General features: G+C 39.9%; 1 protein-coding gene across 1 annotated transcript in view; it reads right to left on the bottom strand.

Annotated features, from left to right (window-relative positions):
- Window positions 1-14733, bottom strand: part of CFAP53 (cilia and flagella associated protein 53) — a 34386-nt gene extending 19653 nt beyond the window's left edge. The window contains exons 1-3 of the mRNA XM_025364940.1: window positions 14553-14733; window positions 10209-10438; window positions 9293-9466 (exon numbers count right to left, since the gene is read on the bottom strand). Coding sequence (XP_025220725.1) covers window positions 9293-9466; window positions 10209-10438; window positions 14553-14621 — 473 coding nt within the window. The 5' untranslated portion in view covers window positions 14622-14733. The remainder of the gene's footprint in view (window positions 1-9292; window positions 9467-10208; window positions 10439-14552) is intronic.
- Window positions 14734-14887: the final 154 nt, after the last annotated feature.

The raw sequence follows: 14887 nt of genomic DNA, 5'->3' as shown, positions 1-14887 counted from the left end.
TTTTTGAGACGGAGTCTCGCTCTGCCGCCCAGGCTGGAGTGCAGTGGCCGGATCTCTGCTCACTGCAAGCTCCGCCTCCCGGGTTCACGCCATTCTCCTGCCTCAGCCTCCCGAGTAGCTGGGACTACAGGCGCCCGCCACCGCGCCCGGCTAGTTTTTTGTATTTTTTAGTAGAGACGGGGTTTCACCATGTTAGCCAGGATGGTCTCGATCTCCTGACCTCGTGATCCGCCCGTCTCGGCCTCCCAAAGTGCTGGGATTACAGGCTTGAGCCACCGCGCCCGGCCTGCTCACTTTTTTTTTTTAAGAGACAAGGTATCACTCTGTCGCCCAGGCTGGAATGCAGTGGCGTGATCATGGCTCATTGTATCCTTGAACTCCTGGCTTCAAGTGATCCTCCCACCTTAGCCTCCCAAGTAGCGGAGACTATAATCACATGTCAACATGTCTGGCTAATTAAAAAAATTTTTTTTTGTAGAGACAGGGTCTCGCTATGTTGCCAGGGCTGGTCTCAAACTCCTAGCCTGAAGTGATTCTCCTGCCTCAGCCTTCCAAAGCGCTGGGATTACAGGCCTAAGCCACCACATCAGGCTGAGATGCTCACTATATATAGACAAGATATCTGGCCAGGCATGGTGACTCATATCTGTAATCCCAACACTTTGGGAGGCCAAGGCAGGAGGATCCCTGGAGACCAGCACTAGCCTGGGCAACACAGTGAGACCTTGTCTCTACAAAAATTTTTAAAAAATTAGCTGGGCATGGTGGCACACACTTGTAGTCCTAGCTACTTGGGAGACTGAGGCAAGAAGACCACTCAAACTCAGGAGTTTGAGGCTGCGGTGAGCTAGGACCATACCAATGCATTCTAGCCTGCACTCTAGGTCAGTAAGACCCTGTCTCTAAACAAAATAAATTGAATGATAGAATATCTATTTATTCTAATGATAACAATCATTGATAAGAGGAAAACTTTATGTTTGTGACTGCTTTATAGTTTACAGGTAGCAGCTATCATCCCCATCTTAGAGTTAAAGCAACGGAGACTCAGGGAGCCTAAGTGTCTTCCCAAGTCACATAGCCAGTAGTAGGAATATTATTAGCAAAAGTTATTAAGTGCTTATTATCTTCCAGACACTATTCTAAGCACTTCAACACGTATGAACTCTTGTAATCTTCATAACAATCAATATGGCAATGAACATTACTGCAAGTTCGTTTTTATTATTTTTATTACCCTTGGTTTACAGATGAGGAAATGGAAGCACACAGCAGTTAAGCATCTTACCCAAGTTTGTCCATTTCATATGTGGTAGAACTGGGACTGAAGAGCTGGCTGTGGCCCTGGAGTTTGGATTCCTTGGTGCTTCATTGTATCACCTCTGCCAGCAACTGACAGAGGCAAGACTACCTCTGATCCACAGGCATTCTGACCAAATATCCTAGGTTATTCGTTAATAAAAACACCCCAAAACAAAATAAACCCCCGAAATGCCTACCTTAATCTGAGGTCTAATTATTAACTGTGTATAATTACAGGGCATTTAAAAAGAAGTTTCATAATGTACCAAAAGTACAATCCATAAAAGAAATATTGATAAATTTGATTTCATTAATATTAAAAAATTTTGCTCTGTAAAAGATCCTTTTAATAGGACAAATAAGACAGGACTGCTGAATGACTGGGGAAAAAAAGAAAAAACCATTTAAAACATGAAAAAAAAAAGAGAAGCTATAGTCTAGGGGGAAAAAACCACATATCGGACAAAGAAGTTCTATCTAGAATACATGAAGAATTCTCAAAACTTAACAGCTAAAAGAAAAGGTAAAAACTTAACAGCTAAAACAATCTAAATTCTAAAAATCTAATTAGAAAATGGGCAAAAGATATAAAGAAACATTTCACCAAAGAAAATGTACAGATGGAAAATAAGCACATGAAAAGTTGCTAAACATCACCAGCCATTAGGTAAATACCAGTTAAGCCCATGATGAGATATCACAGCACGCCTGTTAGAACAGCTAAAAACAAAAACAAAATAAAACAAAACAAAAAAACAATAATGCCACCACCAAAAGGACCAGGATGTGGAAAAATTGGATGTCTCATATACTGCTGGTAGGACTATAAAATGGTATGGCTACTCTAGAAAATAGTTTAGTGTTTATTAAAAAAAAAAAAAATACATTTACGGCTGGCAGTCGTGGCTCACGCCTGTAATCTCAGCACTTTGGGAGGCTGAGGCGGACGGATCACCTGAGGTTGGGAGTTCGAGACCAGCCTGATCAACATGGAGAACCCACACCTCCACTAGAAATACAAAAATTTAGCTGGGCTTGGCGGCGCATGCCTGTAATCCAAGCTACTCGGGAGGCTGAGGTAGCAGAATCGCTTAAACCCAGGAGGCAGAGGCTGCAGTGAGCTGAGATCACGCCATTTCACTCCAGCCCGGGCAACAAGAGTGAAACTCTGTCTCAAACAAAACAAAACAAAATTTGCATATAATCCAGCAATAGTATATGATAATTATCCTCAATAAATGAAAACATATGCTCACACAAAAAACCTGTATACAAACGTTCCTGTCAGATTTACTTATAATAGAGCAAAACTAGAAACAACCAAAATGTCCTTCCGTAAGTGAATGGTTTAACCAAACTGAGGTACATTCATGCAATGGAATATTACTCAGCAATAAAAAGGACAAACTAGCAATACCTCCAACAACTTGGATGGACCTCAAAGGCATTATGTTGAGTGAAAAAGGCCAATCTCTAAAGATCGCATATTGTGTGATTCCATTTATATAACATTCTTAAAATGATGAAATTATGGGGATAGAGATCAGTTGTTGCCAGGGTTAGGAATGATGGGGGATAGGGGTGAGAGTAGTGAGCATGACTCTAGAAGGATAACATGAAGGAGATTTTTGCAGTGATGGAATTCTGTATCTTGATTGTAGTGGTGGTTACACAGATCTACAGGTGATAAAATGGCACAGAATTATACACACACCTTGCACGACTGTCAATTTCCTTGTTTTAATATTGTATTACGATTATGTAAGATAGAACCATTGGGGGAAGCTAGGTGAAAGGTAAATGGAATCTCTGTACTATCTGTGCACTTTCTGTGAACATATAATTATTTAAAATTAAAAATTAAAAACAAAACAAAACCACTGGTAATTTTTTCTTGTCATTATTATCCATTTCATTTCATTACTATTGCTGAAAACAATTTCGCTGTATAATAGGGATCACTAAAAATGATCTACTCCAGGTATCAAATATTCTACGAATGCCACTGAATACATCAAAGAGAAATGAATGCATATGCCATCAAAGGACATGTCTATTCATCATAGCTTTATTCATAAGAGTCCCAAACTGAAAATAACTGAAATGACTGTCACCAGGAAAACAAATAAATTGTGGTATATTTACACAATGGAATACAAAAAAAAAAAGCACAAGAAAAAGAAGAGGAAAATTTTCATTCTGCTTTATGTTAATATACATATTAAAGCCTCAACTATATTTTCAGTAATAGGGTCTAATAACGCATCCTTACTCAAAAGTATGTTTGCTAATCTATGTTGAGGAGTTGGCAGTGTTGCATTCAAAACATTAAAAACAATTTGTTTTCAAATTACATCACTATAGGATACATTTGTTTCTTTAAAAATTTTAACAATTCATCTAACTAGCAAAAACTCAGTTATAAAAGTGAAATCTGTAAAATGTTGCTAAATCCATACATTTTAAAAGTATAACCACTTATGAACCATTTGGTTTTCTTACTGTATTAAGAGAAATTTACTAGGGAGTAGAAAATATATGAATGGTCCATTGAAAGTCACTTGGCTAATATACCATTTTCCACTCACAGCATCTTTTCCCCCCAGCAACCAGTAGCAAAGATGTCCAAATCCCACTGAGGACAGGGTATGAATGCATGCTTTACACAGGCTTGAAAATCCAAGTCTAATCCTCTTTTGGTCACCTCAAGCTTAAGACCTAGACAAATCCCTACCTGTAGAACTCAGTTATCCATCTACAAGCCAAGTAGGGTGGCAAGTTGCTTCTGGCCCTGTGCATTACCACTCTGGGTTTCTTCACTGCCCTCCTTCAGCAGCTCCCCAAGCCCTGAACCTTCCAATTCCCTCTCCTTTTAGCAGTCTGAATTTACTTTTAGCGGCTGCATCTGCAACTTGTATCCACTACTCACTGCAATGGCTTACTTTTCCTTCTGGCCTCTAGTAGGAGGGTTGAGGGTTTAGGGCTGTCCACATTATTAATAGCGACTTCATGGCAGAAAGAGCAGATGGAAGAAGCTTTTCTCTGCACCATGTCTTGATCCCTCCACAGACTTCATTTTTTTCCTTTTCCCATCTGTTGACCTTTGGATTTCCGGTCTACTCAAATTTTGAGTGCTATGAAAAACGAACTCTTCTATTCCTTCTGTATTCCACCAGATTTAAACTCAGGTATTTTTGGATCATCCATTCTTGAATCTGGCTTAACATGACAGACACCCTGCCCCACTCATACTAGATGACCTAACAAACTAAGTGACACTCACTGTCACAGAGCCTGGCATAAAGTAGGAGCCCAAACATATTTACTGAATGAATGAATGCTAATGGCTATGTTTTAAACACTTCCAAGTAATATTTGGACTTTAAAAATCCCTTCTGAATATAAAAACCCTAGCCAGTTACTCTAAAATTAAAAGACAGATGAAATCGATGATTTAGGGCATTCCATGGGTCATATCATGTGATCATCACTGCACTGAGAGATGTGTCTGAAAAAAAGGGGCAAAATGCACCATCACTACTATTATTCAACATAGTACTGGAAGTCCTAGCTAGAGCAATCAGACAAGAGAAAGATATAATGGACATCCAAATTGCAAAGTAAGAAGTCAAATTATCCTTGTTTGCAGATGACATGATCTTATATTTGGAAAAATCTAGACTCCACAAGAAAACTCTTAGAACTGCTAAACAAATTCAGTAAAGTTGCAAGATACAAAATCAACATACAAAAATCAATAGCATTTCTATATGCTTACAGTGAACAAAGTGAAAAAGAAAATTTAAAAGTAATCACATTTACAAAAGGCACAAATAAAATTAAATACCTAGGAATTAACCAAAGAAGTGAAAGATCTCTACAATGAAAACCATAAAACACTGATGAAAGAAATAGAAGAGGACACCAAAAAATTGAAAAATATTCCATGTTCTTGGATTGGAAGAATCAATATTATTAAAATGTCTATACTGTCCAAAGCAATCTACAGACAAAATGCAATCCCTATCAAAATACCAAAAACATTCTTCACAGAAATAGAAAAAACAGTTGCTCATGCCTGTAATCCCTGCACTTTGGGAGGCCAAGGTGGGTGGATCACTTGAGACTAGGAGTTCGAGACCAGCCTGGGCAACATGGGGAAATCCCGTCTCTATTAAAAATACAAAAATTAGCTGAGTGTGGCATTACACATCTGTGGTCCCAGCTACTTGGGAGGCTGAGGCAGGAGAACTGCTTGAACCTAACCTGGGAGGCAGAGTTGCAGTGAGCTGAGATCCTGTAAGTGCATTCCAGCCTGGGCAACATGCACTCCAGGCTGGACAACCGAGTGAGACCCTGTCTCAAAATAAAATGAAATGAAATAAAATAAATTAAAATAAGAAAAGACAAAAAGAAAAGAAAAAATAATCCTAAAATTTGTATGGAACCACAAAAGATCCAGAATAGCCAAAGCTATTCTAAGCAAAAATAACAAATCTGGAGGAATTACATTACCTGACTTCAAATTACACTACAGAGCTATAGTACCTCAAACAGCACGGTACTGGCATAAAAACAGACACTTAAACCAATGAAAAAGAATAGAGAGCCCAGAAACAAATCTACACACTTACAGTGAACTCATTTTTGACAAAGGAGCCAAGAACATGCACTGGGGAAAAGACAGTCTCTTCAATATATGATGCTGGGAAAACTGGATATCCATATGCAAAAGAATGAAAATAGACCCTATCTTTCATCATATACAAAAATCAAATCAAAATAGATCCAAGACTTATTAAGACCTCAAACTATGAAACTACTACAAGAAAACATTGGGGAAAAATCTCTAGGACATTGGTCTGGGCAAAGATTTCTTGAGCAATACCCTACAAGCACAGACAACCAAAGCAAAAATGGACAAATGGGATCATATCAAGTTAAAAGCTTCTGCACAGCAAAAGATACAATCAACAAAGTGAAGAGAAAACCCACAAAATGGGAGAAAATATTTGCAAACTATCCCTCTGAAAAGAGATTAATAACCAGAATATATAAGGAGCTCAAAAAACTCTATAAGAAAAAATCCAATAATCCAATCAAAAAATGGGCAAAAGATTTCAACAGACATTTCTCAAAAGAAGACATACAAATGGCAAACATGCATATGAAAAGATGCCCAACATCACGAATCATCAGAGAAATGCAGATCAAAACTACAGTGAGATATCATTTCACCCCAGTTAAAAGGGCTTATATCCAAAAGATATAACAAATCCTGGTGAGTATGTGGAGAAAAGGGAACCCTCGTACACTGCTTGTGGGAATGTAATACAACCACTATGGAGAACAGTTTGGAGGTTCCTCAAAAAACTAAAAATAGAGCTACCATAAGATCCAGCAATCCCACTGCTGGGTATAGGTCCAAAAGAAAGGAAATCAGTATATTGAAGAGATAGCTGCACTCCTGTGTTTGTTGTAGTGCTGTTTACAACAGCTAAGATTTGGAAGCTACCTAAGTGTCCATCAGCAGATGAATGGATAAAGAAAATGTGGTACACATACACAATGGAGTACTATTCAGCTATAACAAAGAATGAAATCCAGTCATTTATAACACCATGGATGGAATTGCAGGTCATTATGTTAAGTGAAATAAGCCAGGCACAGAAAGACAAACATTGCATGTTCTCACTAATTTGTGGGATTTAAAAATCAAAACAATTGAACTCATGGAGATAGAGAAGGATGGTTACCAGAGGCTGGGAAGGATACTGGGGGGTTGGGGGTGGAGGTGGGGACAGTTAATGGGTACCAAAAAAAAAAAAAGAATAAATGAATAAGACCTACTATTTGATAGCACAACAGGAAGACTATAGTCAATAATAACTTAATTGTACATTTTAAAATAACTTAAAGAGTATAACTGGATTATTTGTAACTCAAAAGATAAATGCTTGAGGGGATGGCTACCCCATTCTCCATGATGTGCTCATTTTACATTGCATGCCTGTATCAAAACATCTCATGTGCTCCATAAATATACACAGCTACTATCTACCCACAACAATTTTAAAAAAGAAAAGAATAAAGGGGCAAAATGAACAAAATATCCTGCGAAGTATAATGGCAATTTTTTTTTTTAGTGACAGGGTCTCAGTCTGTTGCCCCGGCTAGAGTCCAGTGCTGCAGTTGCAGCTCACTGTAACCTCGAACTCCTGGGCTCAACTGATCCTGCTGTCTCAGCCTCCCGAGTAGCTAGGACTAGAGGCATGTGCTACCATGCCCAGCGAATTTATATATATATATATAAAATATGTTTGGAATTGGAAAAAATATATATATTAATATATATGCTTATATATTATATATTTTATATATATATATATATATTTTTTTTTGACAGAGTGTCACTCTGTTGGCCAGACTGGAGTGCAGTGGCACCATCTCGGCTCACTGCAACCTCTGCCTCTTGGGCTTAAGCAATTCTCCTGCATCAGCCTCCCGAGTAGCTGGGATTACAGGCGTGTGCCACCATGCCCATCTAATTTTTGTATTTTTAGTAGAGACAGGGTTTCACCATGTTGGCCAGGCTGGTCTTGGACTCCTGACCTCAGGTAATCTGCCTACCTCAGCCTCCCAAAGTGCTGGGATTACAGATGTCAGCCACCGCGCCTAGCCATTTTTTAAATTTTTTTGTAGAAATAAGGTCCCACTATGTTGCCCAGGCTGGTCTCAAACTCCTGGCCTCAAGTGATCAAAGTGCTGGGATTATAGGTGTGAGCCACTGTGCCCGGCCAAATAACAGCAATTCTTAATGTTCGGACTCTTAGAAGTATCAGAAGCACTAAAAATATAACTGAGGAATTATAATAACATTATAAATATATAATAGCTCTTGCTCTAAGAGCTGTAGCTTTAGGGAGGGAGACTTTTTAGTATATTTTTGCTTTAGAGGTAAGGAATGTCTTGGTTTGTGATATTAAAAGCACCTGCTAAGCTTCTAATTATATAACACTATAGATCATCTCAGAGGATCACTCTTGGGCATTCCCATACAAATCTTCCCTCTGTAAGTGCACAGTAGTGGGTAGTCTATCAGGGCATAGACTCAAGAGTATCCGACGATGGAAAACCACAATGAAAAGGGATATGGAGGCAACCACAGGACCAGATTGAGTACAGTAAAGACCAGGGATCTGAAAACTGAGGGTCACCATGGGTCTGGGTCAGGAAGTGCCTTATAAACCCAGGTGATCAGACCCCAGTGATCAGAATACCAGGCAAGGAAACAGACAATAAAGAAGAGAGGAGAGAGAGCCGGGCATGGTGGCTCATGCCTGTAATCCCAATACTTTGGGTGGCTGAGGTAAGTGGATCACTTGAGTCCAGGAGTTCAAGACCACCCTGCGCAACATGATGAAATCCCCATCTCTACAAAAAATACAAAAAATTAGCTGGGCAAGGTGGTGCATGCCTGTAGTCCCAGCTACTTGGGAAGCTGAGGTGGGAGGATCACTTCAGGCTCAGGAGTTGGAGGTTGTAGTCATGATCATGCCACTGCACTCCAGCCTGGGTGACAGAGCAAGACCCTGTCTCAAAAATGACAACCAAAAAAAACCCCCCAGGGAACCCAAGCACACACAGGTAGAGATTATAGCAGTAGGGGGAGAGCCCAACTTTACCAAAGATTTCTTGGCATAGGAGCTTTTGAAGAACTTCCTGCCAACAGCAAGGGTGAGGTTAATACCTAAAGTTCAGTAACATAATCTCCTTTGTTACTTCCATTCTAATTGAGAAGCAAGCACAGAACATTAGAACATAGTTCTCAAGCACACATTGTATTATTCAATGATATGTAATATACTGCCAAGACTTAGTTACTACTGTGTATATCCTCTTAAGACTAATTTACTTTAAATTAGCATTCTCAAATCCATTTTAAAGTACCAACTTTGGATTCTGTTTGTGTGTTTTCTGATTTCATTACCTGAATTGCTGGTCTAGCTTTTCAGCCACAAAATCCTGCCTCTCTTTTTCATTCTTCTCTTTTAGTAATTTAGTTTTCTCTCTCATCCTATCTCTTTTCTCCTCAATGGTTTCTTTCTTCAATTGCATTTCTGTAAAATACTCATTTTCTTCTAATGCTAAAAGTTCACGTAGCCTGAAACAAAAAGCCAAAAAAAAAAAAAAAAACTGTCATGCTACATGCAAAATTTTATTGATTTTTGTTATATTAAATTTCAGAATTATAGGTCTAATTTGTAAGAAGAGAAAGATCATTGCAGTCTGCCATAAAATAAGACTAGTTGGTTTGTTTTGTTTTGTTTTGTTTTGAGACAGGGTCTCGCTCTGTCACCCAGGCTAGAGTGCACTGTGATCATGGCTCACTGCAGCCTTGACCTCCTGGGCTCAGGTGATCCTCCCACCTCAGCCTCCTGAACAGCTGGGACTACAGCCAGAGGCCCCTATGCCCAGCTATTTTTAAATTTTTTTGTAGAGATGGGGTCTCACTATGTTGCCCAGGCCGGTCTCAAACTCCTGGGCTCAAACAATCCTCCCCCCTCAGCCTCCCAAAGTGGTAGGATTATACGCATGACCCACTAAGCCCAACCAACTGCACCATATTTTATTTGGTCACATATAAATAAGATATGAAATATATATTTTTAACAAGAGTAAAATCAACAGGTTTCAATCAAAATAATGAAACATGAAACAATATATTGTTTTTCATCAAAACATAGGTTACCACAAGAAAAATATTAAAAATATTAACCAGCAATAGCTATGGATTTGATATATCTCAGTCATGATCCTTCCTAAATTTGATTTTTGACTGGTCAATCTCAAATTGTGGTTTTAGGAATATTTCATGGTTTGGGTCCCAGGTTTGTGAGCCTTACTTATTTCGTCTTTCTTCAATGTTAATGATAAACCCTTGCACAGCATCCTTGATTCTTGCTCGCACAAGGCTGTCCAAAAACTTGCAGTCATTGTGCTGGTCCCACTCAACTTTCAAGCGATCCCGCTCATTTGACTTAATGGAAGCCAAAATAGCATTATGCTTCTGATGGCTGCGTCGGATTCTTTCTAGATGGTGCTCAGCCCCTTGGCCTTTAGGAGGCTTGGGTCTCTGAAAACAAAAACCAACTATCACTTATAATAAGCCAAAGAATCAACTGCATATTTTCAATTAGTTATGCTCTCAATCAATACTCATACTAAATAAAATTGGATATAAAAAACTAATACATCCTACTACAACTGAATACAGCTTATGCACCTAAAGAGTAACTTGTTTCATTCTCTGAGCCTATACCTAAGATGTCATCAAAACAGTCTCAAATATTTCTAAAGTGCCATTTGGAAAAAAGTTGATGGAAATTACAAAGTTAAAAATGTGAACAGGACTCTGCTGAGATTATCTAGTCAAACCCAGAGACATTAAGTGATTTGCTGAATTTGCTTCAAATAGGGCAGATAAAACAAGAATTAGAGGTCTTCTAATTCCTGACCTTGACATAGCCACCCATGATTCCACATTATTTCTCCTGGTCAGACACCATAGTTATCACATCAAAATACTTTCAATGAAAAGATGCTATTATGTGAATATATAGGATATATGTGTATATACATGTATATATGTTTATATATGTGTGTATATGTATATGGATATATAATGAGTTGTGACAATAAAAGATCTTTTACTAAGAAGGAAGAAATGAAGTGAGGGAGGAAGAAAGAAGGGAAAAGAAAAAAAGCTGGTGGTAGAGCTTTATTCCTATTTCTAGGGTGCCCAGAAGTTTTAATGCAAACAGTGTGTTCCTGACCTTTTGGGCTACTTTGAATTTCTGTAAATGTATTGTTTTTACAGAAATGTCCACTAAAAAAGTTAGAAATGCACGTGCCATTTGAATATATATAGATGCACTTAATGAAATCACAGAGACTATATCTTTTTCCTTTCTGTATTCCTAGCATTGAACATAATGCCTACTACAGTGAGGTTCTCAATAGGAATGAATGAATGAATGAATGAATGAATGAATGAATGAATGAATGAAACAATGTTGCTGTGTGGGCTTGATGCAATTTCTGCACCTCCTGGAGCCACCACGAAATCCATAGTCTTGAGCTTTGTATTCTCAGGAACAGTTTTATCAAGTCATCCTTAGGTGAGTTGTGAGACACTGGGGTGCTGATTCATAGAAATAAAACTCTCAAGAGGCAGAGAGAGAGAGTCAATCTGATCATTTACATTTAGAATATCACTATCAGGATTACCAGAAATACTAGGGTTACGTGTTTGTAATGAAGTCTCCTGAGGAAAGAAAATCAACACTTGAAGACGGTTTAATGAAAAGATTCAGGGCTCAGGGTAGGCATGAGGTACCTAGATTTAGCTGAACAAGATAAGGCAAGCCTGGGGTGGTAAGGAGACAGAAGATGATGTTGGGGGTTATATCACGGAAAGTAGCTAATCCATGTCAGAATTATTTGGAGCCTACAGCCAGTTAATTAGATGACTGTTCTCCAATACTGATGGCATTTTATTAATACAGATCTGTGAAAATAAAGCAAAGGAGGATCACAGTGGCACCCTGGGCACCATACACAGCAGGAATTAAGGCTCCCAGTGTGGGCTGAGAACAGGAATGAAACACCAAGATAATCTAGAAACACTGGCTCCAGCTGTCAGGACAGGAAACAGGGCTGAGGTATATTTTGGTTGGAGAGGTGAGAAACACCATGAGCAGTACCCATGGGGTCAGGAAGCCTTTTAAAGCTTGGGAATCATGTGAAGGACTCCGGTCTGGGAAGGACCCAATCTCTTGATAAGTTAGGGGTATGACCTGGAGTTCTCAAAAAAGATGATGCCAATCCCGGCACAGTCGTGGCATTGTTCAAAATCTGTACTGTTCAATATAAATATAATGCAAAACAGATATGTAATTCTCAATTTTCAAGTGGCTGCATTTAAAGAAGTAAAAAGAAACAGGGTAAGTTAATTTTGATAGTATATTTTATTTAACCAATATATCCAAAATATTATCTTGTCAATATGTGACTCTAGGCACACTTCAAGTGCTCAAATGCTATATGTGACTAGTGGCTACCTATTGGACATCACAGCTCTAAACCATGCTAAAGTCAGGAAAACACAGGATATTTTACTAACTACTTTGGGTTTTCAGGGTCACTGAAGGCTTTTTGTTACTGTAGCATCTCAAATTATAGTTATTAGGATTATAATTTACAGTTCGGTTGTCTTAAAGAACAATGCTTTACATCCTAGGTTTGATTCTGGCCTCTGTCCATTACTAACTGAATTGAGCAAGTTACTTAATCTCTTTGAATCTTAGTTTTCTCACCTGTCAAATGAGCAAAACAAGTATCCTCCTAATGGATTCCTAGGAGACACTCATCAAATAGCTGCTCCTTTTGATGTACCATTACTTCAGACATTACATTTTTCATATGTTTCTCCTGGGGAATTGTTTAGGGCCCAATTCTCATCTGTTGGTGGCTTTAATTCTTGCAACACAGTTCTGCTACCTCTAACATCTATCTTTCTTATCACACTCAGACACTGGAGGAGCAGATGCACCAACTCTAACCTCTTCCTTTTCCTCTTAATTCTTCTTAAGTGCAAAGTATTCAACAGGCCTGCTTCTCTGGTTTAGTGATTTTGTTTGTTTTTTGTTCCTTATTGGTTCCCAACACAAGTAATAGCACCCAACAATGGCTCAGCCCCTGAGCCCTGTGTTTGGATACAGAACCCAAAGTAGATCTTCTGTCCTTCATGAAGTGTGTTTATAATTATCACCTTGAACCCTACAGCCTACTAACGTGTCCCATGCTTTCCAGCTCCAGATCTTGCAGTACTCAGACCTAAAGGAGGAGCAGGTCTATAGGTTGACTGAAGTTTGCTCTGTGCACTGTGGAGCATAATACAACTGTATCACTGATCTTTCTTCCATAAAGTGACACCACAGACAATATAGCACATCATTATTTACCATGTTAACCTTTAGTGGTTTCATTACACATAATTTTTTTGCAATTGGATTACAAGTTGAGCACCCCTAATTTGAAAATAAGAAATCTGAAATGCTCCAAAATCTGAAGCTTTTTGAGCACCCACATGATGGCATAAGTGGAAAATTTCACACTTGACCTCATGTAAGGGGTCACAGTCAAAACGACACATATTTATTCAGCATCCCCAAGGGGAAAATAAAATTGCCTTCGAGGTAATGAAATATAGATAAATTCAGTGTTTAGACTTGGGTCTCCTCCCCAAGATATTACATTATGTATATGCAAGTTTTCCAAAATCCAAAAGAAATCTGAAATTCTAGACATCTCTGGTCCCAAGCATTTCAGATAAGGGATACTTAACCTGTATAAGCTCCTTGAAGGGAGGGCTCAGGCTTCAGTAAAGGATTAACCTTCCAGGATCATTGTATTCACCCCTGTATCTCCCACAATACTGCGTACACAGCAGGGGCTCAAGCAATAATTCTGCCTACATGGCAGTTTTCTGGCGGGTAGAAACTAGTTTGTAGAAATGAAGGAATCTACATGTATGGACCAATAGCGTCTGAGGTTCTCAGCAGGAACTATCAAATTCTGCAGTAAGCATATTTCCCTGCCCTACTACCACCATTCCAGCCTTAGAGGCAGGCACCTGTGTTTTTCCCAGGTCTGAAGGGACACTTCAGTCCAGCAATGGTTACTGGTTGAGTTCGCACAGGAAAGGCGTTGGGTGCTATAACCACTCACAACCTAATTCCCCTTCCCCAGACGATTTTCCTAGGAGTGAAAGACCAGCTCCAAATCATAGGCCAGCCCTGCCCCCAGATCTGTCTCTGGGCTGGGTGCTCTTTCCATAACACACACTCGCCACTGCATGGGGTACAGACATCCTTCCGGTGTCTTGGAGACTGAAAAACCCTAAGATCCCTAGTGGTGATTCTCCAAAAACAGAACCTAAATACTATAACTTTGGGGGCAGATGAAAGGCTGTAAGGATGAAAATAGAGGGGGATGAGTGGGTGAAAGGTGGGGTAGATAGGTGAGTGACCTTATCTTCCTTCTTTCAAAATTCAACCCACTACATCAGGCGGCACCCATTCCCCTCGAGAAGGCCCCGGGTGGAGGGCCGAAATGGGATCCGCCAGGCCTGGAGAGTGCAGAGATGGAGAAAGCTGAAGGGTCCGGCAGACACATCCTGTGCTTACCATGATCACCACTTTGGGGGTAGGGCCCTTAACCTCCCGCTGGACGATGCCAAACCGCTGGCTGTACATTTTCGAGTCCCCTTCGGGATGGGGGCGGCATCCGCCGCGTTTCCCCCAACCGTGGCGACCTGCGGGACCCGCTTCCGCGACGCAGAAGTCTCGTTGCCATGGTGCGCCTCGCGGGGTTAGGGGCAGGTAGAGGTGGGCGGGTACGACGGAAGTCCGTGTGGTCACCATGGGGGCCGCAGACGCCTGCACTCGCGACTTCCTCTTCCAGCCGAGAAGCTGAGCCTGCGCGGTCCTCACCCCGCCCCTCGGCCAAACCGCACCGACTT

The sequence above is a fragment of the Theropithecus gelada genome, chromosome 18 (assembly GCF_003255815.1).
Source record: "Theropithecus gelada isolate Dixy chromosome 18, Tgel_1.0, whole genome shotgun sequence".
NCBI lineage: Eukaryota > Metazoa > Chordata > Mammalia > Primates > Cercopithecidae > Theropithecus > Theropithecus gelada.
This window is presented reverse-complemented; position numbering and strand designations above follow the sequence as displayed.